This window comes from Hoplias malabaricus, chromosome 18, assembly GCF_029633855.1.
Source record: "Hoplias malabaricus isolate fHopMal1 chromosome 18, fHopMal1.hap1, whole genome shotgun sequence".
Taxonomy (NCBI): domain Eukaryota; kingdom Metazoa; phylum Chordata; class Actinopteri; order Characiformes; family Erythrinidae; genus Hoplias; species Hoplias malabaricus.
This window is the reverse complement of record NC_089817.1, coordinates 3914842-3942772: the sequence shown is the minus strand read 5'-3', so window position 1 is coordinate 3942772 and position 27931 is coordinate 3914842. Positions and strand designations below refer to the sequence as shown.

Genomic DNA, 27931 nt, shown 5'->3' with positions numbered 1-27931 from the left:
TGCCTGGTGCAAGCCTGAATAGTTACTTGTGAGTTGTAATAGTTAGCTGCATGATACTCTATAAAACCAGAGTGTGATATTTTTAAATATTAGTGTTCATTATAACATCTCTTGATATGAATGCTGTAAAAATAAGGCACTGTAACATGATTCTTATGAACAGACTTTATAAAGCATTGTGTAATCTGGTTTACCAACGTCAAACACATGTTTTATGAAGTTAAAACTACTTAGGAGCAGTCATACAGGCTTATGCCAGGTATTATAAAGTATTATAAAATATAGCTTATAAAATATACCAGACTCATAGGAAGGGACCTGTGGTTAGAATACCAGACCAAGCTCTTCATTGGACTCAATTCATTTATTTGCTGTATTTTACCCAGGAGGGGGGGGAGACAACGTCTCCTTGGCATTCCCATGTGAAGAGATGTCAATGACAAACACATCCAAACAAGAGAAACAGGGCTGAAGGAAAGGGTCTGTCATTTCGTACATAAAATACATTTACTCTGATATTTCATTTATCTTGGCTCCGCGCACAAGTGTCTCTATCACTTCAAAGTCCAGACAGCAACCGTCTGTGCTATAGATCTATAGATACATCTGTGTCAGGGGGTGACGGAGGGCTTTGGAATAGCAGGGTCATGGCAAGGAGGCCTTGAGTTTTGGCATTTTGGCTCAAACAGCGCCACCTGATGGCCTGATTTGTTGAAGATGCTGCAAGAGGAAGGAAGCTTTGGAGAAGTAGGGCCACAGAGTGGTTGAGATTTGTGGTTTGGGCTCAGATAGCACCACCTGATGGCCTTTGTTGGGTTTTGTTTAGTGTCCAATCTGATGGCCTGCTTTTTGATCCAGCAGTGTGCACTGTCCTTTGGAGTTTACAGTGTCCTACGCAGTGTGGCAAGTGGCGGGAGAAGGAGAGAGTTGGGAAAGCAGGGCTGTGGTTTTGGCTCAAACAGTGCTACCTGCTTTTGTTCCAGCCGTCTGCATTGTTCAGTGGTTTTTAACATCCTACAGGTTGCTGCAAGAAGTTACAAAGGTGGTGGGTGAGAAGGTGAGGAAAGCAGGATCATAGGAAAGACTCAAACAGTGCCACCAGGGGGTGTGTTTTGGGTCTACAGGAAGAGAGATTGGAAAAGCGTAGTGAGTAGCTGAGTAGTGGTTTTGGCTCAGTAAGTACCACTTAATTTTGGCCCGTTTTGGATCTACATGATTCCGCAGGATGAGAGAGGGTTGGCGATGTGGCAGGTGCACGCCGACTGGCAGTACTGGCGCACTGTCTGGTAGCAACTGCGGTCGGCGTCTCCTCCCCACTGCACCGTCCCTCCGGGGTCAGACGGCAGCCGGCTTAAGATGCTGGTGTTAATGGCCAGCGCTGCCAAGCCGTAATCGGTGAAAAGAACGGTCTCCCGACGGCACGTGGGGCAAGAGATGAACTTGTACTTGGGACAAGACTCGTACAGGATCTGCAGACACTCCTCACAAACCGAATGCAAACAGGAGAGGATCCGGGGGCGCTTTCCCGCAAAATTGTACATGTGTCCGCAAGTGGGGCAGTCCAGCGGTTCGCATGGCATCACCGGCCCAGAGGATGTGGAGGAGGAGGAGGAAGAAGAAGTGGACGAAGAGCGAAGCACATACTGGTTCACGATCACGTCGTCCATCTTGTAGTGAAACTGGTGGTAGCATATCTCGGTGGAGCTTGCCTTGCGTTGGGCCAAGTAGCTCGCTTCCCTGCGCAAGACCGGAGCTGGAGGGGAGACCAAAGGCCGGGGATTGACCACGGTGTTTCCATTGACCTCCAGGGACAAGTCACTGCAAGCTTGGTTAACGATGACCTCCCCTTCACCTCCTCCGTCCCAGGCCACTCGCGGAGGAGGCGCGTAACGAGGCTGAGTGACCGGCATGGGGCACTCCCGAGGGAACTTCTCCGACTGGATGATCTTGACGGTATCCATTGGGATGGTCACAGGCTGGCGCCGCAGACAGGACATCCGCTCCGGGAAGTGGAAGTTGCTCTTTGTAAATGCTTGAGTAGGTGTTGGTGGTGTCAGACTCACAGGTCTGTGGATATTCAGTGGTCTACAATCAGCCATTGGAGGGTACGTAGGGACGAATGTTTTTGTCCATTGTTCTGGTTCTTCCACTGGTCAAGCACCGTTTTTTAAGAATGGACAGAGAGCAGATCACAATGTCCAGCAGTTTCTGATGTCCAGCAGTCCAAGATTTCAAGGTCCAGCAGTCGCAAGTTTGACTGACTTGAGGTGTCCAGTCTCTCTGAGTTTGCAGTGTCCAAATTTGATGACTTACACCCTGGTTATTAATACTCCGGCTTCTCTACCAGAAAAACAGAATTATACAAAGGAATGGCTGAACACAGCACAGCATGTAATACTCAACCAAAAAGGTAATTCTAAATATTCAAGTTAGTACCATAAATAATTATTTTATACTGAAATAAATACAATAAGCACCTGCACAGTATACACCTTTTAAGAAGGCTTTTAAAGACAGAGTCCCAAGCGCGTTGTCTGTGTTCTCAGGCTTGGAGAAGATTCCAAAAGGAACTAGAGTGGTGTGTGTTGAGGTAACCCTTCCACACCAATGGCACAACAGAAATGAGGTCCTTCCTCCTTCAGTGTTGAGCTTCAGAAGCCCAGAAGATCCAGCCTCCTGGGCAGTGATAAGCAATGCCTTTTTTTGGCCAAGGATCTTGAGGCAAAGGGAAGACAAGGCAGGTCAGACGCAGTTTGGAATTCCTCTAGAGATGTCTGCGCATGTGTGTGCGAGTCCACTCTCCGGTGATGTGACAGCTTCCGGAGTGTCCCAGGAGTCTGTCCAGATCTCGTCTGTTCCAGGCTTGTTTCCCATGCAGGCCGGATGTGGAGTCTCTTAGGTAGTCTCTTTTCCTGGTGACAAAGACAAAAAAAGCCAGGTGATGATTATGTAATGAAAGGTCATAGCAGTCTTTTTCATAGGTTCCACAGAGGAACCTTCGGCAATTGCACAGTATTAGACAAAGTCACCTAAGGCCAACTAACACAAAGTCTTAACACAAAGCCAAGTGTGGCCAGTTTGAAATGAAGGTAAACTGTGAGGGACAAGTTCTACTTTGGAAATGAATAGGCTGTGATCATGACCAATCAAAACTGCATTTTCACAAGATAAAATAAGATAAGATAATCCCACCGTGGGGAAATGTACAGTGTTTACAGAAGCTTAGAGATAGCAAGGCACACAACAGTAGAAAGACATCACAAGCAAGTATTTACAATATAAACCTTCTAAAAAATTATCTAAAAAGTAATAAAAATCAGAACAAATGAATTACACATGAAAACTCACATTACATATTGATTTGGAAGGATAATAAATGTTTACATTCTGCATTCAGTAAGCGTAGTGTGTGTGAGTGTGTGTTATGGTTATGTGCATTAACGAATGACCATTAAGATGGTGGCAAAACACAAACGCTCATAAAACAAGACAAACACAGACTTCAAAAAAGGCATAAGTAAAAAAACATATAAAATATAATCATTTTAATGAGGAGAATCGCACAGAAGCAGCTCCTCAGACTCGCCCTGACCTACGGAAATACATTCAGAACAGCTCCTTACACAGATTCAGTTTCTCAATGAGGTGGTGCACTCCTCGTGTGGTTGTCTTTTCTGTAGAATGGCGTGAACCCAGTGCGTGAACCCGGCTGCCTCTTCCTCTTCCAGTGAAGTTTCCGCTGTGTTGAAAGTTTTAAAGTTGCATTAACAGACTCTGTGTGAACAGACCCTGACTTTGCAGAACTAACAAGGCCCAAAAGAGGTTTAATCACCTTTGAGTACTAACATTACAGCTTTGGCTTCTCCTCCCACGATGGCACTCTCTGTCCACTTTCTTAGAACATCCTACTTTACCTTGTTAGCGCCCTATAGAGGTGTAAAGTTACAGACTGCCTCTGCATAATTTATCGGCCACTCTCAAATCCCATTCATCTTTGGTCAGTTTCAGACCTCAAGATCATGGTCGCCCATATATGGAAACCAGAACGGGTCACCACCCAGACATGTCCAGCCAAGAGCATCTCTGTGTTGGGAGAATGACCACTGATGAAAGGTTAAAGGGTGGCAAACACAAACTATCCTCAACAGATGAGCCATTTTCTAAACGCACACCAGCAAGTGAGGGTCTTCTAATGAAGTGGTCACACGGTTATTTAGATAAAGGGCTTCTGAAGTCTGTAGTATCTTATTAGGACCACCTGGTCTGGGCTTGTTTTCTGCAAAGTAGAAGTGCTACATGTGAACTAACACTGCAGTCATATGAACTGATATAAGACCTTCCCAAAATAGCCCAAAGAAATTAGAAAGCCTTATTAGAAGCCCATTAGAAGTCCTTATTTGGCTTTGACACCAACTATGGATAAGACTCAACTTGAAAGATGTTTTTGACACATGTCATGTCCGTGATGATTATGCCTGGTGCAACAAGATGTAATACAAACACCATACGAAACACATGCAATAAGCAACATACGATACAATGCACAACATTTAATGTGTAATAAAATAAACATATAAAGTCAGTGGTAATCTGTGCATTCTTACAATGGCTGACAAGTAGCAGACAATCTGTAATGGTATACACAACTCAGAAGTGGTTAATAACCTTATTAAAGTAGAGACAGATCTGTTTTTGAAATGGGTTGTCTTAGTTTTATAGCTCTATAGCACCTCCCAGAAGGGTGTAATTGATAAAGATGATGTTCTGGATCAGAAAAACATGTAAATATTATCTTTGTTCGCTTCAAAGTGCACCGAGTGTAAACAGAAATGACTGAAGGAAGATGCGTTCTAACTATTTTTGATGATTTACCAAAAATATCTTAACATTTATCGAGAGTTTGGATATCTGTATTGGCGTACTGAACTGTAAGGGTGGATATAAGAACATATTGTAGACAGATGTGGACATCCTCAGACATTTTGTCTAGCAGCAAAAAAAAAAAATGCAAATCATTTCGGATAAGAGTGTGTAAGGGGCTGCCCGCGCCGTGGTCCTCCCACCAACAGGGGGCGACCACATCTCAGGAGCCGTGTTAATCAGCCCGATTGACAACAGCTGGGGCTTACCCTTTATTAAGCCTTCAGTCTGTGTCTTCAGTGCAGAGTTTTGAGTTTGCAAAAGCCAAACCTTGCTGGTAATTGTTATCTCGCTCTTTAAAAGAAGTGATTGCTTGCTTTTGTGCTATTTAAACGTTGGGTTTAGTCTCCCATGATATATCTTTTCTCTGTTCTCCAGTTGTCTGGAAAACACTGCCCTGTTGGGATTCTATATCCCACTGTTCCCCCTTTTCCTCTTTAAATCCTCTCTTCTTTCATTTTCTTTGACTTTGATCTGTTTCCCTCTTCATTTGTTTCCCTGGTAGTCACAAGCACTTTCACTCCCTGATAGCTCTTGGTGACTATTACCCCTCACCACATCAAACCTGGTTAAGCCCCAATACTTATTTTAGTTTATCTATTTGTTTTTGGGTTTATCACAATCAGTCAACAGCTATCTTTGTCTGGATAGCTGTCCCATTACAGAGTGTATGCTAAATGCTAATACAGCGCAAGGGAAAAACGTATTGTTTAGAAGAGAATGCAACAGAAGCGTCATTCATTTAAGTAACAGAGAAAATGCTTATACCTTGAAGTCCTTATATGGGCATGAAGCTGACAACAGGATGTCAGAAGTCAATGAAAAACATCTTGGGAATGTCCCCAAACGTCTGACTAAGAGAGAAAGACTATAGCTTTAGCAGCTAAGTGTTAGCCATGTTTCTGTATTTTCCCATACAGAAAGTCTACTAGACTCAGATTTCCTTATATGGGCACGACGCTGCCAGAGGACTTCCTTCTGAAGTCTATGAAAAACATTTCAAGAATGTGGATGTCCCCAAACATTTGACTAGCAGTGAAAGGCTGCCGTTTTAAGAGCTATCTGTGAGAACACAGCTCCCAAAGCCAAAAAGCTGCAGAGACCAGCAGCCATCTGTGGTCCTGCAGGGGCCTGAGCGCTTCGGCAGAGAGAGGAACTGACCTTGCTGCAGGACAAACCTGTCCAGTAGCTGCTTAATTCCGTACTGTCGTGCAGTTTTTATGGGATGTAATGGAGGCAGACAGACTGCGCTGCGAAATGGACGACAGCGTGTAGGCCCTCAGTGAGTCAGCAGCACGCCAGCAGCTCACAAACAAAAGCAGTTTATTGTGTGGAGTGACATGCACGAGCCAGTCATCTGTGAGAATGTGTGTGTGTGTGTGTGTTTGGTAAAGACAGGAAACAGTAGGGAGAAATGACATATTTGCAGTGGGAGGATGGAAAGATGGAAACAGGAGAGAGAGAGAAAGGAGAGCAGAGAAAGAAAGGAGAGCAGAGAGAGAGAGAGAGAAGAGAGAGCAGATAGAGAGTGAGAAAGGAGAGTGAGAGAGAGCAGATAGTGGGAGAGAGAGAGCAAGAGAGAGAGAGAGCAGAGAGAGAGAGAGCAAGCCAAGAGGCAGTGAGAGAAATAGAGGGCAGAAAGAGGTGACCTAGATGTTGCATGAAAGATGAGATGAAAAAGTAAGTGTGTGTGAGAGAGAGAGAGCACTCTTTAACCAGAGTTGCTATTTATGAGCTTTTTATCTCTCCTCCGTTTCACAGCAGCCTCCCCAACAGATTCACTCAGTGACAGTGTCCCACTTTACCCACACAACACACACACACACACACGCACAGTGTTCATCACTCACAGCCCACCCGATCTCACTGAATCATGACTAATACAACCCCTACAGTCCTCCTACATCCATTGGTCCTTCCTCATTCACTGCAGAATCTTGGCACTTCTTGTTGTTGCAGGTTTTTATGAATATATGACTATTCCAGCTATTTCTGGATTTATATTTTGTTGTTTCTTTTTTTCTAGTTAAATGTCAGAAGATCATTTTGTTCCATTTACCCTTTCCCTGCCAGCGCGTCGAAGTGAGTTACACCTGGGACTTACCTGGGTTTATTGGGCTTTACCTGGGCTTGGGATCAAAAAGGGTGAATATACTGTGACAAGGGCTGCCCAGGGGAAATCGTGCTTTATCGTCATTGTAGAAGAGTACAACAGGATCTGACCTCTGCATTTAACCTCTGTGACAGTGAACACACACACACACACAAACACACACACAGAGCAGTGGCATGGGGTCAGGTGCCTTGTGAAGGGGCACCTTAGCCGTGGATGTTCCTGCAGGTCTTACGGATCAAACCGGTGACCGTCATGTCCCAAGTCTTGTAGCCACAGCAGCCCGAGTGTGGGATAGTGTGTTGTAGGCTGTTTAATGGGTTCCAGCTGGGTCACCCTTCGGGCGAGTCAAGACCAGTTGAGTCTTCAGCAGAGGGCCCTGCTTGGGTTAGCCCAGTTTCTACAACTGAATTTAAAGGTAAGTTGATGAGAGCTGAAATGCTGGTTTAATTTTAGGTTAGGTTTATTTTTCAAACTGGGTTTTTTATGTCATGCTTGGCTCTGAATGAAGTGGTCACAGAAAATGTGAGAAAGGTCTACATTTGCCAGTAACTCTTATCTATTCCAGGGCGGTGGTGGGTCCGGAGACTACCTGTAATCCTTGGGTGCAAGGTGGGAACACACCCTGGAGGGGGTGCCAATCCTTCACAGGGCGATACACACCAACGGGCACTATTGAGTCTCCAATCCACTACCAACGGAGCACCCGGAGGAAACCCATGCAGACACAGGGAGAACAGACCACACTCCTCATAGACAGTCATCCGGAGGAAACCCATGCAGACACAGAGAGAACACACCACACTCCTCACAGACAGTCACCTGGAGGAAACCCATGCAGACACAGGGAGAACACACCACACTCCTCACAGACAGTCACCTGGAGGAAACCCACACAGACACAGGGAGAACACACCACACTCCTCACAGACAGTCACCTAGAGGAAACCCACACAGACACAGGAAGAACACACCACACTCCTCCCAGACAGTCACCCAGAGGAAACCCACACAGACACAGGGAGAACACACCACACTCCTCACAGACAGTCGCCCGGAGGAAATCCACGCAGACACAGAGAACACACCACACTCCTCACAGACAGTCACCCGGAGTGGGACTCGAACCCACAACCTCCAGGTCCCTGGAGTTGTGACAGAGACACTACCTGCTGCTCCACCGTGCCACCCAATTACTTCGTATTAACATTAAATGCATGAGAAAAACATTGTGCAAACAAAATTCTGCACCACAATAATGCTCTTAACTAATCTGGCGCATATTAACTGCTACTGAGGAGAATGAAAGAGGGTAACAGATGCCTTTATTACACCTTTAGGCACCTAGGAATATCTCTAAAGTTTAGTACATATACGACTCAAAGGAGAACATCAGACACTTGTAACACTTCTACAATCACTTCTTAAGATCAGTAAGTGAGCTGCTGTCCACTGGTCTCTCTCTCTCTCTCTCTCTCTCTCTCTAAATCCACACAAACTCACTCGTATGAATCACAGAAACAGAGCTGAAACCATTGTGGGAGGATGTTACACAGGAAACAATCCTGCAGCCCCTGACCTTCAGGAGATTAGAGGTAAGGTTAGGGTTAGAATGAGTTATTATTGTGATCATTAATGTCTTGTATTGCAGAAAAATTATAGCCAATCCTGGAGCAGGAGGCGGGGCTTTTGAGCTGTTATTCACTCACATTCATTTCTGACTGCGTTGCCATGGCACCAGGGAGCCGCAGGGCAACTCGACACAACAGCAAGTGTAGGCACTCACACAAGCGTAGACCTATAAGCACAGATGCTCTGTAGATGCATTCAGAAATACACACAGCCATCCACCATATTAAACTAATAATGATTGCCTTGACAGATTAAGTGTGCATCATTGTGAAAGCACCATTTTTTTTAATGTTTCAAGCCATTTAAGTAATTTATTAATGACTCACTGTGGTGAATATTACAGATATTTTAAGAAACAATGTGTGAAATGTAGAGGTGCGGTGAATAATCTTCACAATCTTCTAAAATCCTAACAATAGACTCGTGATGAAACACACTTGACACGCGCTCGCGCACACACACACACACACACACACATGCACAGGCGTCAGCATGCGTGAGATGTAGAGGAAAAAATGGCCGCCTCACTTTCATGCTGGCAGTAAACAACAGAGATAAGAGGTTATCAACTCTCTGCACAAACAGCAGCTGAAATCTGGTCATTTCTTATGCTTCACATCCCGAGTGAAGAGTCTGAGGCCAGTACAATGATGTAAAGCAGCACACAATTATCTCCAGCAGACAGAGCCCTAATAAAAACAGCGTGTTTCTTTCAAAGTGCACTGAGTGTAAACAGAAATGACTGAAGGAAGATATGTTCCAATTATGTTGGACATCTGTATTTGCGCACTAAACTGTAAGGGTGGATATGAGAACATACTGAAGACACTGCGAATCATTCCACGTAGATAAGAGTTTGTTTGGAGATACAGGGTTTGATCATGTTATGGAATTCACTAAAGAGCCTCCACAAAGTCATCGTCACGTCATTGTCATCTCTGAGAACAAAACACTGCCCTTTACACACTGTACACCTCAATGTGTCCAAATGTATCTAGACAGTCATCAGCACCAAAAGCAGCTTCTACAATCTCCAAAAAAAGCACAGACCAAAAGATATTAGAGTAGCCGCACATGAGCTTATGGTCACAATACCCACTGCCAAGCACAGGTTACAGTGATATACACCCAGTGAGAGACCTCCATTCAATAACGTGGGATGAGTTTTAGTGGTGATGGTGATTCACAACTAAACACCTGACCTGTTTTCACTCGGTTCTCTCTCTTCTCAGTTTTTACTCAGTGCTCGTTGTGTCTGTTTTGCTGCGTTTAACCTTGTCTTTGCGTTTTCACATAAACGAGCGTCCAGCGCTGTGATTGGACAGACTCAAACGAGGGGGCAGGGTGATTTTAGTCCCTGCACTTGATGTCAGAAGTGGAGCAGGATCACAACAATTCAGAAGTGTGTAATTTGGTGTGGTGATATAACATCGTTTTTTTCAGGCCAATAAAATATCTGGTTATTACATGGATATTAATTAGGTTGTAAACATGTTATAAGTCAGTGGTTAATGGATTAAACTTAATGCTTAAAGGGTTAAACGTATTAAAAATATGTGCTGAAGCTGACAGGGTTAATGTCGACTGATGGCAAAAATGAAGATGAGTACTCTGTAACATTTAAGGTTTAAACGTGTAGATGGATGTGGATTGACTCTGGCAAAAAACAGGTCACCAATGGCCTTTATATCTGTGTTATAAATTATAATTAATGACTTTTAATGTGTTTACAACCTGAATACACAATATATTAACCATGTATAGAGTTTTATAAGTATAGTCTTATTCTAAAGCAGTACCATGTTATCTTTGTTTATACCTCAATAGTCAAAGTGAATTTATTGTTTGTTAAATACCATACTCCACACCATTCCATTCAGTATAGTACTGACCCAAACAGTGAGAAGCCAGTGCATCCTTTTTGCTGTTAGACGTTATATAAGAGGCTAATCTCAGAAGCAGCAAATAGATTTAAAGCAGTCCAAGAAGCGCCATGCTAATGCTAATACTAACGCTAGGCCTACTGCTGTGCACCACATCTAAAGGCTGGCCTCTCAAATAAACACTATTTTCATTGAGGGACCACTGTATATTAGCAGGTTATATTTTCTGTTCATTTGTGTTTATAAAAAGAGGAATTAACCCTAAAAAATCAGACCTCTGCTTTGATGTGACTGCTTTATAAAAGAAAACAGGTAGAATTTGGCATTTCTCATAATCAGCAATACTGGATATAACACCCACATGTAAGATATTACTTACTGTAGGCATGAGCCAAAAGGAAGGAGAGAGAGAGAGAGAGAGAGAGAGAGAGAGCACACTGAAACAAAATGCCAAGTGTACGTATTTTGCATTGTAAGTGTAGTTAATACTGCTTTACATTCTCATTAGCTGAATGAGATATAGGAGATAGCTGTATATTTATTATCAGATCATTGAGCTTATTTCTAAAGACATCTACCTACTATCATCCCTAACGTATGTTATAGCCAGTGGCGATTGCTCTAAGACTGCAAGGGAAGCTCAGCTTCCCCTAAAATGTCAAAAAATAAGTGATCAAATACAAACTGTTGTGTGTACATGTCATTGAATAAATATGCACTACAACGCGCTCAACTTTTGTTCAGAATCAGTTTCTTATCACTGGTAAAGACGCAGCTTTCCTCTCAATCATTCCCGCAGCTTCACAGTGCTTTAAACAGTCCACAGAGTTCAATAGCGAAGTGCAGCGAAACGAGACGAGTCATTGGATAAATGCCGGGCTTTGTCCCGCCCATCGGACGCTCAGCGTCTCTGGGGGTCTATGGGGCAGTGGGCTGGCCTCGGCTGGCCCGGACGCTCAGCTTCTGCATGATGATTGGATGATCTGTCTGAGGCTGAATCCCTTTTTGATTGACTGCGAAATGAGCGAATCAGCGATCCTTTGGTGTAAAGATCTGTGGGAGCACAGGCGGACACACTTCACATGGGCCAAGGCCGTTTAAGCAGCCTAGCTCTGCTGGACATTGAGCGGACACTAGTCAAGTCCCTGGAAAAGACGCCTTGTTGGTACGACAGGGTCACAGATCATTTTCTTAAAAAGGAACGGAGGGTAGAATTTACGTATAAATAAACCGACACATTTTATGATGTAGGCCGAAATTGAGCTTCCCTTCCTTGAAAGACCAGCATCCGCCACTGGTTATAGCCTTTTCAGTGCCAATTATAAGAAGGGAAAATACCAACATACAGTGGTCCCTCTGTATCTGCCAGTTCTGTATCTGTGGATTCAACCAAACACTGATCACATTCGGAAAAAGAGATTCCAAAAAAAAAAAAAATTACAAAAAAGCAAGTGTTAAGTTTGTGGCATTGAGCACTGCACTGAACCCATGCCACTGCACTGATGTGTGGCACAGTCTGCTGTTGCCTCCAGCCATTTCACACATCCTTAGTCTCTCTCTGTGTGAGCACTGATCGTCTACACTCTCATTCATTCGCTCATTCTTTGCACATGTACTATCTAATCAATCTACAGTGTGGGAGGAAACCCACGTGGACACAGGGAGAACACACCACACTCCTCACAGACAGTCACCCGGAGGAAACCCACGCAGACACAGAGAGAACACACCACACTCCTCACAGACAGTCACCCGGAGGAAACCCACGCGGACACAGGGAGAACACACCACACTCTTCACAGACAGTCACTTGGAGCAGAAATCGAACCCACAACCTCCAGGTCCCTGGAGCTGTGTGACTGACACTACCTGCTGCGCCACTGTGCAGACCAATGTTTTTTCAACATAAATCAATACTAGACACACACACACACACACACACACATATCACACAAACGTACATTAAAACATTAAAGCTCTTACTAGAAATGTCTTCAACTCAGGAGCCATTTCACATCAGGAAATCACATGGCATCAAACCAGGAGCTATATACATCACACACACACACACACACACACACACAAAAAAAAAAAACATTCGTATAATGAAGTTGATGGTACCTGCTGTACCTCCTTGTGATTTATCCTCTTCACCAGCTCACATCAGTAAACACAGGAAACACTTTCAACACTCATTCACATCTAGAACATTCCTGTACACATCCCCCCGTCACACACACACAGTCTAAATAAAAGCAACACACATGCACCACCCAGAACATTCCTTAGCCTCATCCTCCCCTCTCTCTCTCGCTTTCCCTCTGTCTCTCTTCATCATTCTTAATCTCTCTATGTCAGTGTCCACATGTGGGTAAGAGTGGGTTTCAGTGTGTGTGTGTGTGTGGGTGTGTGTAGCCTGGACACATTCCACCTGCTCAGATAGATCAGAGAAAGAACATGATGTATCTGTGAGATGTTATCGATATCTCTTTTTCATACACGTACACACACATTTGCTGTTATATCTTATCCTTATGTTGGGTCATGTTTTAGATGTGTTATGTGTGAGTATTTACCCTGACCAGCCATAATATTAAAGCCACCTCTACGAACAAGACAAGACCTTGTTTAGTGAAAGGAAATAACACATCTTAATATTATCTATTAATCACAATGACTCACAGTTGTTTTAAACTCTTGTTGTTTTCCCTTCATTTGTTGAAATAATCTGTACTTGATTTAAGATCAAGGGAAAAAAAACTAATATCATTTGCATGTGTTTATTTTAATAGCTCCACATCATCCAAAGTTAAACCCTCCGCATTTAAACAAACCTGTGACATGTTACTTTACGGTGTACCTTTACTTTGAGAAGTGCACATTTAGGTCTGAACACTAAAGTATTACACTGGACTGGTCTTACATCCAAAACAAACACAGCCTTGACTGTAGACTGTGTGTGTGTGTGTGAGAGTGAGAGAGAGAGAGTGTATGTGTGTGTGTACAGGAGGAGGTTCTGCGTGTTTTATTTATTTATTTATTATTATTTTTTTTTTTTTTTTGGTGTTTTTGGGTTTTTTATTTTGTGTGTGTATGTGTGGGTACCAGTTTTCACATACGCTGTGGGGAACAAAATTATGGGAACTCTAATTATGGGGACATTACTTCCTTGTTGGGACCACAAACTGGACCTCACAATTAATTTAATTACATTGTAAAGTGAAGACTTGTCAGTTTAGGGACAGGTTTTAAGATTAGGGTTAACCTGGTATTACTTATGGTAAATGTAGGTCTTCATAGAAGGAATAGCAGTCTATGTAATGGTCCCACGATTCAGGAAAACCAATGTGTGTGTGTGTGTGTGAAAGGCAGCAGTGTTTAATAATTCAATGGCTGTCATTCAGAGCTAGCGTCAGCCATTTTGCCTCCAGTTTCATTGAGGAGGACTCTGTGTTCCTGCTGCTGCAGCAGAGCTAGGGATCCTTAACACACACACACACACACACACACACACAAAATAACATGTCTGCAATAACAGAACCCACACACAGGGTTTACAGTATAGTTGCTGTATAAGTGTGTGAGAGCTTGTTTTCATACGTTGTGGGGACATTGCTTAGTCTTCCATTCATTTTGTGGAGGGGGAACTTCCTGTTACACAACTGAATGCTAGCAGTTGGTAAAATGATCTAATCACGATACTCAGATATTTTCACAATGCACTAATATTCCACCACTCACATTAGAAATAGAAACATTCTGTTTCTTTAGTGGTTTCCTCTGTTACAGAGATATTTCATCATCTGAGATGCAAATGTGAACATTTATTCATTCATTCATTGTCTGTAACCCTTATTCAGTTCAGGGTCGTGGTAGGTCCAGAGCCTACCTGGAATCATTGGGCAAGGTGGGAACACACCACACTCCTCACAGACAGTCACCCGGAGGAAACCCACACAGACACAGGGAGAACACACCACACTCCTCACTGACAGTCACCCAGAGGAAACCCACAAAGACACAGGGAGAACACACCACACTCCTCACAGTCACCCGGAGGAAACCCACGCAGACACAGAGAGAACAAACCGCACTCCTCACAGACAGTCACCTGGAGGAAACCCACACAGACACAGGGAGAACACACCACACTCCTCACAGACAGTCACCCGGAGGAAACCCACACAGACACAGGGAGAACACACCACACTCCTCACTGACAGTCACCCGGAGGAAACCCACACAGACACAGGGAGAACCCACAACCTCCATGACCCTGGTGCTGCTCCACCATGTCGCTCAAATGTGAACAGAACTTTGAAAGGTTGGTAATCTTTTTGAATGTTGTATGAATCATCAGAAATGTCTAGATCAGATCTCTGAAATGTTTGGACTGGAGCGTAACTGAGCCGAGAAAACAGACTACTGAGATCAGATGGCATCTGAGGTAACTTGACCTAAGGTAAGTTCAATCATTCTTTTTCTAAAGGACATTTAAAAGACCTCAGCCCAAGTGCTGTACACTTCAAAAACAACAGAAATATAAAACAGAATGTTAATTAATATTCTGAATTAAAAAATAAATAAAGAAAATGAAGTTTAATTAAAATAAAACTAAAATAAAGAGAATATTACCTGGGAATAGGACAAAAATCTATACAACCATTTAAGAGCGAAAAGGCTGAGAATATAAATAGATTTTTAAGTTTGACTTAAAAACAACAACTGTGGAAGACATCCTTATACAGAGCAGCAGGACATCTTCAGTTTGTCACTGGACGATGAAACAAACAATGAAATGTGTCCTCTGTGTTTAACCCATCTGTGGCAGTGAACACACACACAACTGCACTAGGGGCTGTGAACACACACCCAGAGCAGTGGGCAGACATCCCCAGCGCCCAGGGAGCAGTTGTAGGTTCAGTGCCTTGTTCAAGGGCTCCTCAGCCGTGGATCGAGGAGGAAGACAGTGATGTTCCTTCACTCCCACTGTCCTCAATTTTCCTGCCGCTTGTGGGATTCGAACCAACGACCTTTCAGCCCTAGATCCTCTTCTCTAACCATTAGACAACTGATCAGCTTTTAAAAACATTGATAAAACTGCACACATCTGTCCTTAATAACACACACCGGACACAGACCTGAGTCCTGACTGTTGACGTGTGGATTGTGTTTGTGAATGAACTTCACTTCTCTGACTTCTGTATGGTTTTAATGACTGGGGTTTTCTGTGGTTTCTAGTTTCCTCGCTGATGCTTGGACACTTCGGCTGATTCTTTTTGTGTGTGAGTGTATGAGGTCTGTAAATTAACCCATTCCTGACCTACAAAGGACGATTCCAAATTACTGGAGTAGGAATTAAAAACTGCCATCACACTCTCTCTCCATAATCACATCTCTCTCTCTCTCTCTCTCTCTCTCTCATATATATATAGTGTGTGTGTGTCTGCAATAACCAGAAAAGTTTATGGCATATCATTATAGCTACATTCATCATAACAAAAATTAAATAAAATATCATTATATTACACATGCAACATCACACAGCTAAGCACACACACACACACGCACGCATGGCTGAAACACACCTTACTCATTGCTTTGAGCTTCTATTTCCAGATAACACTCAGACCAAGGAAATGGTGACTGCCCAGAAGCATCCATTTTTCATGAAATGCAGAAGCTGCTGTTGGGGTTAGACTCTTGGTTGTGGTTCGCAGTGTTGTAGTGGTGATGTATTTCAGTCTTTAGAGACACAGTCACATTACACTGACACTCTGATGATGCTCTAAACGTGTGTTTCCCAAACATTTTCTACAGTGCCCCCCTTTTTTGTAGATGAAAATATTTTCAAATATTTCCCAACCCCCCTCCCCCTCCCCCCTCCGACACAAATGGAAATGTGGTTTGCTCCCAGGACTGGAATTTACTTTAAATATTTTAACTCAAACAAAACTGTAATTTATCACTGAACATATCACAATAAAGTGACATATCACCTTCTAAAGTGGAATGTCTATTTGTCATCCCCCAAACACACACACACACACACACACACAATCACTGTATTTTGTCAAAATAAGAAGATACGCCAGCTCCTTTAACCCTTTAAAGCCAAACGTATCCAATATGAGACATGATCTTTAGAGGTGGCTCTTTCATCATCTAATGAAGAGAAAAACCAAAACAAACTTCCATCCTTTTGGGGAAGTGTTCTGAATCCTGTACTGAACTGTGAATGAAGTGGAAGCATTTCCACGCCTTTAACAAACCACTACAATATCTTCATGAAAACACAGGAGAACATCTCAAGGCTAATTTTTTAACTGCAGCAATCAAGGTATGACCTGAGTGATGTTACTTGCAGTAAAACTAAGCATTTCATAGCTGTAGTGTATTCTACCTGTCGCATGCTCATGAATTATAATAAATACTCAGTAAATTCAGACTGTTCTTTACAGCAGCAAAGCACATTTAGAGAATTTTACTATTTTTATGAAACAAAAATATATTTGTAGTTTTCCAAAAGCCTCTGTGTGTAAATGTCGCTCAGTTGACGATGTAGATGTTGTGAGACCGATTCAGAGGAAGAAGGTGATGATACAGAGGACTGGGGGAGGTCTTCTGAATGACCTCAGACCTCAGGCCAATGTTCAGACAATAACAGAAACAACTGCAGTTTCTCTAAATGTGGAAACACGGCTGTGCAGAGCAACAAAAACGAGCCTTTGTGGTTTTGGTGTTTTTATTACCACCAGTATAATGTCAGAGAGAAGAACAGAGTGCTCATGGGTCAAGGACACCTCCGGAGCAGTGTTTCTCATCGGCTCAATGTGTCGTTTTCCTGAAAAGTACTGAGGAACGACCGTTTTATTGTATTATTATTTCATGTGTCAGGCTTTAAAGAGTTAAAGACCTCAGGATCTGAACAGGACCCTAGTAAGACACACCTGGGAGGACTGAGGGTAAAGGTAACCTTGAAGCGATTCATGGAAAAGGAGATGGTGACAGGTGCGTTATGACAGACAGAAATATCATCGTGTATTTTTGAGTATTTTTACTTCACTGTGTTTAGTGGAAGACCTCTGGGATGTAGTGGATGGAAAGAAAAACTATAAACACATTCTACAAAAGTAGAACATACAGTAAAGCCCTTGTATACCAGTATTACACTGGGTCAATTTTATCTGAGCATAGTAAACACACAGAGTGTGAAACACTAATATACTGTAATATGATTTACAGTATTTTACTGTATTTAATAAAGTACTAGCACAGTACGTACTCACATACTAGTGATCTGTAATGCACAAGTGTAAAACAAGTATTCTATAAAGTGCTAGATGCAGGTATAATACTGTAGGACGTTCAAAACCTAAAGCCTTAATGCTGATATAAGCACTGCCTTACATTACCACTCACACTAATCCTCACAATGAGAATCCTTAATGAGCACAGCTTCTCTGACAATCAGTGTTCAATTGATTAATTGCTCCTGACCAATGTTTATAATAAGAGCTGACTACAATATGTCCTCAGACAAGGAAACCACCTACTACCTACATCAGGTAACACACTGTACACACTTATATACACGCTGTAGAAGGTGAAGTGAGTAGGTTTAGTGAACTTGGACTCAGATTTGTGTCTTTGACCAATAGCATGGCCGGCGTTGTTTGGCCGTGGTGTACTGAAGGTGTAAGGCTTTGTAGAGCAGTACTGTAGATCCGAACTGGAGTAAACACTGGGCATGTAGCTGTGTGTTACTACAACATTTTATATAACGTGTTTAGAGAGGATTATTACATAGTGCAGAAAGGCCCTCAGCCAGGAGCATGGTCAGTCAGGAGCTGGGATTAGAGGACATATCTTTTATGGTGTGGTTTGTACTGTGTATAGTTAGCTGGTTTGTTAGCTAACTGCTCCAAAATGGATGACAGAATAGAAATGTCTACGGTGTTCACAATTTTAATAAAAAAAATACTGTTTTGTAAAATTCAGAGATTGTTTCCTTGCTGCTCTTTGGTTGGTTTTCACGTTGGAAAAGGATCCACTGTTTGTACACAGCCCTGGCTCTGTAAATGGGAAAAAATAAGGGTCTCAGTCTGAAACTGCTCAGGCATTCTCTCCTTGCATCGCTGTCTGACCCTCGACAAACAACATCTAGAGGCCTTTAGATGGTGGAGAGACCTCAGAACATTGAAGAGCTCGAAAAGTGTTGAGGATGTTGCTCTATTTCCACTTCATTGGTGGGTAATAGTGGATAATGATTGAGATGCATTACTTGAGGGAGAACTGACACTAAATTTGGGAGAGCGCTAACTGCATGAAAATAAACACAGAGTGAAAGTGCTACAAAACTAAACAGCTTGAGTTACACATTCAACCACAAAACGCACCATTCCACCTTAAAATACGTGGAGACTCTGAAGGAACACACATAGAGGGAGTTTGTTTTGCTGTGAGAACAGTAGTTCCCCAGAAGCATCTATGTTCCCTTTAATGCTAATAATAGTGAATTCTGTTTGTTATTAATAATACATATTTTTATTAATAAAATGAATACATTTGCCTTGATGACCAACAACTCAGCATACACCTGCGGTGACCCAGCCACCACTTATCAATACCATATCAATCACCATAGCAACCAAATGGAACAACTTAGCAACCACCTGAAACACCAAACCAACCTCTTAGCAAAAACAGCTTGACCTAGTGACCACACAGTAATACGCTGGACTACAAACACCTGAGGAGCTCTGAAAATGATTCACATGCATCTTAATAACAGTCAGAAGTGTTCATGATAACAATAAACATTAATCACAAAGACCCCAGTGATAACAATGGTGTTATAACATTGCAACATTTTGATAATTACAATTTTGTAAACAGCATTAGAGAATGCACTAGGCTGAACATATGACGTATTGAGCATAAGATACAATTGTAACAATATTATTAAAAAAAAAAATTATAGTAACATTATGGTAACAATAACATCGTAACCATAACATTATGGTAATAATAACATTCTAACCTTGAAAAATAATAAGGTTGTAAACACGGATTGTCTTAACATTATTAATAATATTACATTTATAAATATGCTATCGCTCACACGCAGGAAGCAGACACAGTCTCGTTCGCACACTGTCAGCGCTAATAACACTGAGACTGTCCATAATAATAACAATAAACCCTAATGACGATGAACTGACCGTAACTGCACCTGCTGCTCACGGTGATGCTCGCATTAAAGCATGTTGTGATAATAACCCACCTCCATAATCACACACACAAAGCAACGGCTTGTTACAGCTGTAAAGGTATTCATTAAGGAGGAATGCTAATTAGCGCATATTAATGAGCGTCCTTAATAATGAAGGAGGCTAATAAAGCAGATGTGACCGTGACCTGGGATGTATATCGATCTGGAAGCTTCACCTGAACGTGCATATATATGTGTGTGTGTGTGTGTGTGTGTATGGTGCATGCCAGGGAGGTTATGCAATCGGAGCAGCACACACAAACTCTGACTGCAGCAGCCGTGCATGGGCAGCATGCAGCCACACACACACACACACACACACAGTAGAAGAAGAAATTAAAATCAGGTCATAAAATCCAAATTATGAAATCCAGGTTTACACTCACATTAGATCGTAAAGGTGTGTGTTTGTTTGTTTGTGTGTGTATGTCTCTCTGTGTGTGTGTGTGTGTGTGTGTGTGTGTGTGTGTTACAGATGCCCGCACAAATAGCATGACTCATTCATGGAATGTTCTTCATTCCTCCGTGTCCACATGACACATTTTTTTTTTACAGCACCTGAACGATATAAACCCAGTAACACACAATAACATACTCAAACCCAGACCCCACAGCCTCCTCTGGGTCAGGGGCTGGGATCAGAACATATACACCCCTATGTAAATATATATATATAATCCCAGCTGCCTCAGTCAGCTCTTTTGTAGACATACGATGTGTGTGTATACAACTCTTCAACTGTCAGGTTTATCTTTACTAAGGTTAGCCTTAGGTGTTAGGGTTTGTGTTCAGCTTCAGGTCCTCATAAGTACAGCAGTTAAATCAGTGTGTGTGTGTGTGAGATATCATGCCTTCGGGCATAGATGCATTCAGGCAATGAATAGTGATCAAAACATATAGTGAAAGTCAGAGGACACATACGCACTTATCAGCATGTGTGTGTGTGTGTGTGTGTGTGTGTGTGTTAACCCACATGTTTATAAACAGATAGGAACCCAAGCCCTTCTCTTACCTGTGTGTTTAGAACAGTCAGATCCACAGATGGTGATGAAGAAGAAGCTGATCCGTGTGTTTTCTTTGATGAAGGTTCACTCCTTCACTCGTGCGTATTGTTCCTGCTGTGGATGGAGGGATGTGGCGGAGGACGGAGCAAACGAAAGCATCCCTGCATCCCTTCGTCTGGGAGGAGAAAGAAAGGAGGGTGGAGGAGGGGGAAAGATTGAGAGATGCGTCGTCACGGCGACAAGACTGATGGAGAGGGAGATATGACGGGCGAGCGGCTTCCTTCCCTCCTTCTTCTTCCTCTTTTTCTTTCCTTTCTCACGATGCTTCTCTTTCTCACTGCTGTTCTCTGAACATATCTCTCTCCATCAGTTCAGCCCTCCCACCTGCTTGTCATTCCATTCTCTCTCTCTCTCTCTCGCTCTCTCACATGCCTCTTCTCTCTGTTCCCTCCCTCTTTTCTCTTGTTCAGCACCAAAGCATCTGCAGTCTGATTTTGCTTCTCAGTTAACGTTTAGCTCTCTTCACTACAAACTCTCTCTCTCTCTCTCTCTCTCTCTCTCTCTCTCTCTCTCTCTCTCATGAATGCTTCTCTGTGCTTCTCACACACTCCCCCTCGTTCACCTGTGTGTATGTATTTCTCTCTCCTCTTAGACCTTTCTCTGTGCTGCTTCTCTCTCTTTCTCCTTATATCCTCCCCTTCATTTTTTCCACACTCTCCTTATTTTTTATCACAAATCCTCCTCATCTCCCTCTCTCTCTCTCTCTCTCTCTCTCTCTCTCTCTTCCTCACTCTCTCTCTCTCTCTCTCTGCAGTCTCCGCTGCAGTGCCTCTGCAGACTGCATCACGTTTTCTCGTCACCAGTGAAAAATCTAAGCCAATCAGAACCCTTCTCTGCTTTCCCCTCCTCCTCCTCACACACACACACACACACAGCATTTTTCAGACCTTCCATTCATTCTGTGTCACTAAACACATTCTTTCTTTGTTATGATGCCCACAGTAGCTCACCCCCCCTCACACACACACACACACACACACACACACACACACACACACATACATACACACACATACATACACACAGCTGTTTGTTTGCATGCATTGTGAGGACATTACACTGACTTACATTCACAGAGATTAACACAAACCTTAACACATCTTTAGCTAAGATTCAATGTTGTTGCTCACAGAAGATGGTGGATGCACTGTGACACAATCATTCAGTGTTAGTTTGTCGTTTTTTACAGATGCTTTAGGAACATTACAGCTTGATAAAATCATGCCAACAAACAAAAAGAGCATGGAAAGAGTTTATTCAATGATAATAAATTAATAAATGAATGAACGTCCGGAGAGAGAGAGAATTCCCCAGCGTCTGGACGTCTGTCTTTAAACGTGCATCGTCCAGAGCCTGCGTTACATAACTGTGGGATTTTAATCAGTTTCGGATCTGCTCAGATCAACATACAGACATAGTGCAGAGATAATCCCCAGCACACACACACACACACACACACATACACAATGTCATAACATCCATTCATCTCATGGAGACTTAACCTAACACTAACCATAACCAATGCTCGCTCTTATTAAGACCTCACCCTTAACTTTACATGTAAATTAACCTTAACCCTGACCTTACACTAACTTTACACTAACCCTAACCCTTACACTAACTTTACACTAACCCTGACCTTTACACTAACTTTACACTAACTCTGACCCTTACACTAACTTTACACTAACCCTGACCCTTACGCTAACTCTGACATTTACACTAACTTTACACTAACACTGACTCTTAAACTAACTTTACACTGACCTTTACACTAACTTTACACTAACCCTGACCCTTACACTAACTCTGACATTTACACTAACTTTACACTAACACTGACTCTTAAACTAACTTTACACTGACCTTTACACTAACTTTACACTAACCCTGACCCTTACACTAACTCTGACATTTACACTAACTTTACACTAACACTGACTCTTAAACTAACTTTACACTGACCCTTACACTAACTTTACACTAACCCTGACCCTTACACTAACTCTGACATTTACACTAACTTTACACTAACACTGACTCTTAAACTAACTTTACACTGACCTTTACACTAACTTTACACTAACCCTGACCCTTACACTAACTCTGACATTTACACTAACTTTACACTAACACTGACTCTTAAACTAACTTTACACTGACCTTTACACTAACTTTACACTAACCCTGACCCTTACACTAACTCTGACATTTACACTAACTTTACACTAACACTGACTCTTAAACTAACTTTACACTGACCCTTACACTAACTTTACACTAACTCTGACCCTTACGCTAACTTTACACTAACCCTGACCCTTACGCTAACTCTGACATTTACACTAACTTTACACTAACACTGACTCTTAAACTAACTTTACACTGACCTTTACACTAACTTTACACTAACCCTGACATAACACTAACACAGCTTCAGCTTAAACGTTATAATTTAAGTTGGACAGGACATTTTGTTGTCCCCATAAAACAACACACACACACACACACACACATTAGGCTACATCTTACTTCCTCTCTCTCTCTCCTCTCTTTCATCACCAGAGCTTCTGCAAACTGCTTTTGAGAAATCATTTGTCTCCCTCTCTTCTCAGACAGAATTGTACACAGTGAAGACGAATGGAACCAGGCATCTGAAGAAGTTAATGTCATTTTAAACGTGTCACAGACAAAGTTATAACTATGAAATGGTTATGAATTCATTAGAAAGTAGAGTTTACATTAAACAGACGCTCTGGGTCATGGTACAGAGGGTATGAGAGAATGTAACTAGATGCTTCTTCCACCTCCGGTGTGGTTCTTTATGGACAGAAGCTGAATGCTCATGTGTAACTATTAACTGTTTGTGTTTTCATCATCCTGGGGGATTTAGACCCTACAAAGATGCCTCTCTGTTTCTGTTTCTCTCTCTCTCTTTCTCTCTCTCTCTCTCCCTCTCTCTCTCCCTCCCTCTCTCTCTCTCTCTCTCTCTCTCTCACACACACACACACACACACACACACAGACAGTCATTCATCCTCCATATTACAGAAGAGGTCAGTCAACCCAAGCTTTCACCACAAGTCACATGACTGAGATCAGGAACCACACTGTATACAGTCTGTATGTGATCAGAAGATTATAATCAATTATTAAATATCTCCTAATACTATATATGTTCTATATGTATATATGATTCAGATTATTTTACACAATCTTATATTATTAGCATAAACTAACTATAATTCAGATTATTCATAAGGTTTTATATGTTCATATCAGAACATGGGCTTGACTCTTCTATATTTGACTCTTATATATCCCCTCTATTATAATATTATAATTCATTCATCTTCTGTCAGCACTTCATCCCAATCAGAGTTCAGAGCTCATTATGAATCACAGGCCTCACTCACTCACTCACTCATTCACACACTCACTCACTCACTCATTCACCACTCACTCACTCACTCACACACTCACCACTCACTCACTCACTCACCACTCACTCACACACTCACTTACTCACCTACTCACCACTCACTAACTCACTCACTCACTCACTCACTCACACACTCACTCACCCACTCACACACTCAAACACTCACTAACTCACTCACTCACTCACTCATTCACCACTCACTCACTCACTCACTCACACACTCACCACTCACTCACTCACTCACTCACTCACCACTCACTCACTCACACCTGTGGACATTTGCATACCCTCATCCTGTCACTCTCTTTGTCACACACGCACACACAGCTGTATACATTTTCACTCACTCACCCAGTCACTCACACATCTCTCTCTCTCTCTCTCTCTCTCTCTCTCTCTCTCTCTCTCTCTCACTCACACACACACACACACACACACACACACACAGATACCTTTGGATATTTTCAGTCACTCACATTTCTTCACGGGTTCTTCTTTATGTTATGACGCAGACGTTATACTGACACCTAGTGTGCTGGATATATCCAAGATTCTGTAAAATACATTTTTAAACATGGTGCTCATGCAGGACACGCTCTGAGGAGCATAAAGTGGTTAATTTGGGGACTTCACCACAGCTCTTTCATCTCATTCGAGTTGTGGTTTATGGAACAAAATATTAATCGTGAATTTTTTGAACCTGTAGAGTTTTATTTTCATAAACGAAAAACATTGCTCCTATTGTGACTTAAAGGTAAACAGTGTTCATTCATCGAGTTTAGGCTGAACCCTGTCTGTGGCAAGTCTCTACATTCTCCAAACTCAATAAATGAATCATTTTTTTGTTTGTGCGGTTTCAGGGAAGTTCACCGCTGAACAGAAGCAATGTGTTACTCATTAGGACCTAAAAGATGTGAGTGTGACATCTGCGGAGTATCTGGACTTGTGTGAACACTATCAGACTGTAAACTTTAACTCACATGTTCCTCCATTCTCCAGAAAACAGGGAAGGCTTTTATAAAATAGAAGGAAATGACTCTGTGCTTTACAAGAATAATGTATCAGTGTAAATAAATAGGTAACACAGAAGAGTGCATTAGGGTGTTCCTCAAGGCTCTGTTTTAGGGCCATTCTTTCTTTATTATATCTCCAAATACACCACCTTCTACTACTTAATCTTCTTCTTCTTTTTCTTTTTCTTATTCTTTCACAGCTGGTCTATTAGTAATCCCTGCATCTCCATATGTCACAAATTCACAGCCCCAGGGCCACAGGGTCCTGGGTCAGAGCCACACCCTGGGTCACTGTCTGCATGCAGTTTGATGTGTTCTCTAGCCACAAGCATATTCCCATATTCTCAAGCACTTCCTGGAATTTTAGAGCTCTCCTTCCTTTAAAGTCTAACTAACTCTCTATGTTCAAATCCAATCAGCTCTTACCTTCGTCTCGTTTGCTTACACCAGGCTTAATCTAATTTCTCTTCTGAGTCTGTATGTGATTATATTCCACCACAACATCATTAGAGGGGTCAGGTGCTGATGCTGGATCCCAAACACCCGTCTAAGACTCCGTCCACATGGATACAGGTGTTTTTTAAAATGAAGTTTAATGTTTTAAGTTTTTTTTAAAGACTCTCTAAAATGAAGTTTTTTGTAAATGCTGTTTCACTGTTCTCATGTGGACGAGAAAAATGGATATTTTTTGGAAACGCTGACGTCACACAGCATACCTGTCTCGCCTATTCCAATTGTGGGTGTGTCTATAGAAGTCATGTGATACAGCTGAGAGTTTTTTTGTTTGTTTTTTTGCCACACTGGGCGAATCTTAGATCGTGCAAGTCAGAAAACTCTCCCAAAACACACTCAGAGAAAGAGACAGATTGTTTTTCGGCCAGGTTTAATATGATAACATATCCTATAAAATGACTAAAGTTCTCAAGGATGGCAAAGAAAGCTCTAATTCCCGCTATTTTTTGTTAATTCACTATGAATTAAAAAAATAGACATCTGAGGGCCTATTTAAAACACTGAATTCTAACGGCAAACAGAGGTAGCTCTATGGCCTAGACTACCTATTCTAATTGTGGGTGTGTCTTTAGAAGTCAAGTGATACAGCTGAGAGGTATGTTTATTTTTTTGCCACACTGGGCGGAGCTTAGATCGCGCAAGTCAGAAAACTCTCCCAAAACACACTCAGAGAAAGAGACATTGTTTTTCGGCCAGGTTTAATATGATAACATATCCTATGAAATGACTAAAGTTCTCAAGAATGGTGAAGATAGCTCTAATTCCCGCCATTTGTTGTTAATTCACCATGATTTAAAAGTATAGACTGAGGACCTTTTTAAAACACTGAATTCAACTGACCAGGAGTGGTTGCTCTATGGCCTGGTGTGCCTAGTGAAATTGTAGGTGTGTCTACAGAAGTCATGTGATATTGCTGAGAGCTTTTTTTTTCTTAAATTGATTTATTTATTTATATTATTATGTTGTATTTCACAGGGTCAGGGGGCTCCGCCTTTGGCGGCGGCCTGAGGGGGCCCTAGGGCCACCCTTTGTGTTTTTTTAGACTACATTTTTGACCATCTCAGATTTCTTCCAAACTCGCGATGTTGATTAAGCACATCCTGACTTACACAGGGGTGTAATTATTTTCAGCCTATCTCATCCCAAATCTGAGATATGAGGACTAAAATAACTGGGATTTTCTCTCAATAGGTTTATTGGTGTTAAATACATTGGAATTAAATTCATGAGCTTGTTACACATCCAATAAAGCAAAATACAGATGCAATGTAGGATATATTGGACTGACTAGGCTTTTCTGATTACACCCTTCTACTCATGTGTTTACCTAGCTTCACTGGAAAGAGGAATCCCATCATGAAATTTACAGTAGAATATATTGGAGGGACTAGACTTTTCTGATCACACCCTTCTACTCATGTGCTGTAAACGGTAACTGGATATAAACATGATGTAAACTGGATATGTGAAAACAGTACACTCATTTACAGTCCAACAGACCAGTGTTTGTGTGAAGTGTGTGTGTGTGTGTGTGTGTGTGTGTGTGTGTGTGTGAGCTTCTTTCAGTCCAGTCTCAGTCTCTAGGTGTTTAGGAGTCTGATAGCATGTGGGAAGAAGCTGTTACGGAGTCTGGATGTGAGGGCTCGAATGCTTTGATACCTTTTTCCAGACGTGAAGTGTGTGAAGGGTGTGTGTGATCTCCCACAATGCTGAGTGCTTTGCGGGTGCAGCGAGTGGTGTAGATGTCTGTGATGGAGGGAAGACACACACCGATAATCTTCTCAGCTGTCCTCACGATCCGCTGGAGGGACTTGCGATCTGCCCCAGTGCAGTTTCCAAACCAAACAGTGATGCAGCTGGTCATGATGCTCTCGATGACTCCTCTGTAGAAAGTGGTGAGAATTGGAGGGGGCAGATGAGCCTTCTTCAGCCTTCGAAGGAAGTAGAGGCATTGCTGGGCTTTCTAAAAAAACACTAAGGGGTACCCCTTTATGTTTTTTTAGACTAAATTTTTGACCATCTCAGATTTCTTCCAAACTCACGATGTTGATTAAGCAAATCCTGACTTACACAGAGG

The 27931-nt window shown here is 42.2% G+C and overlaps 1 protein-coding gene across 2 annotated transcripts; it reads right to left on the bottom strand.

The window, feature by feature from the left end:
- Window positions 1-234: 234 nt before the first annotated feature.
- rnf208 (ring finger protein 208) lies at window positions 235-21499 on the bottom strand. 2 transcript variants are annotated; one of them, XM_066651161.1, is made up of 3 exons: window positions 20835-21499; window positions 2478-2912; window positions 235-2335 (listed from the first exon to the last, which is right to left on the bottom strand). In XM_066651161.1, exon 3 carries the CDS (start codon window positions 2097-2099, stop codon window positions 1209-1211), a length of 891 nt encoding a protein of 296 aa, XP_066507258.1. In that variant the 5' UTR covers window positions 2100-2335; window positions 2478-2912; window positions 20835-21499; the 3' UTR covers window positions 235-1208. The 2 variants fall into 2 exon arrangements, with proteins under 2 accessions (XP_066507258.1, XP_066507257.1); XM_066651160.1 differs by having other exon boundaries at window positions 235-2912.
- Window positions 21500-27931: the final 6432 nt, after the last annotated feature.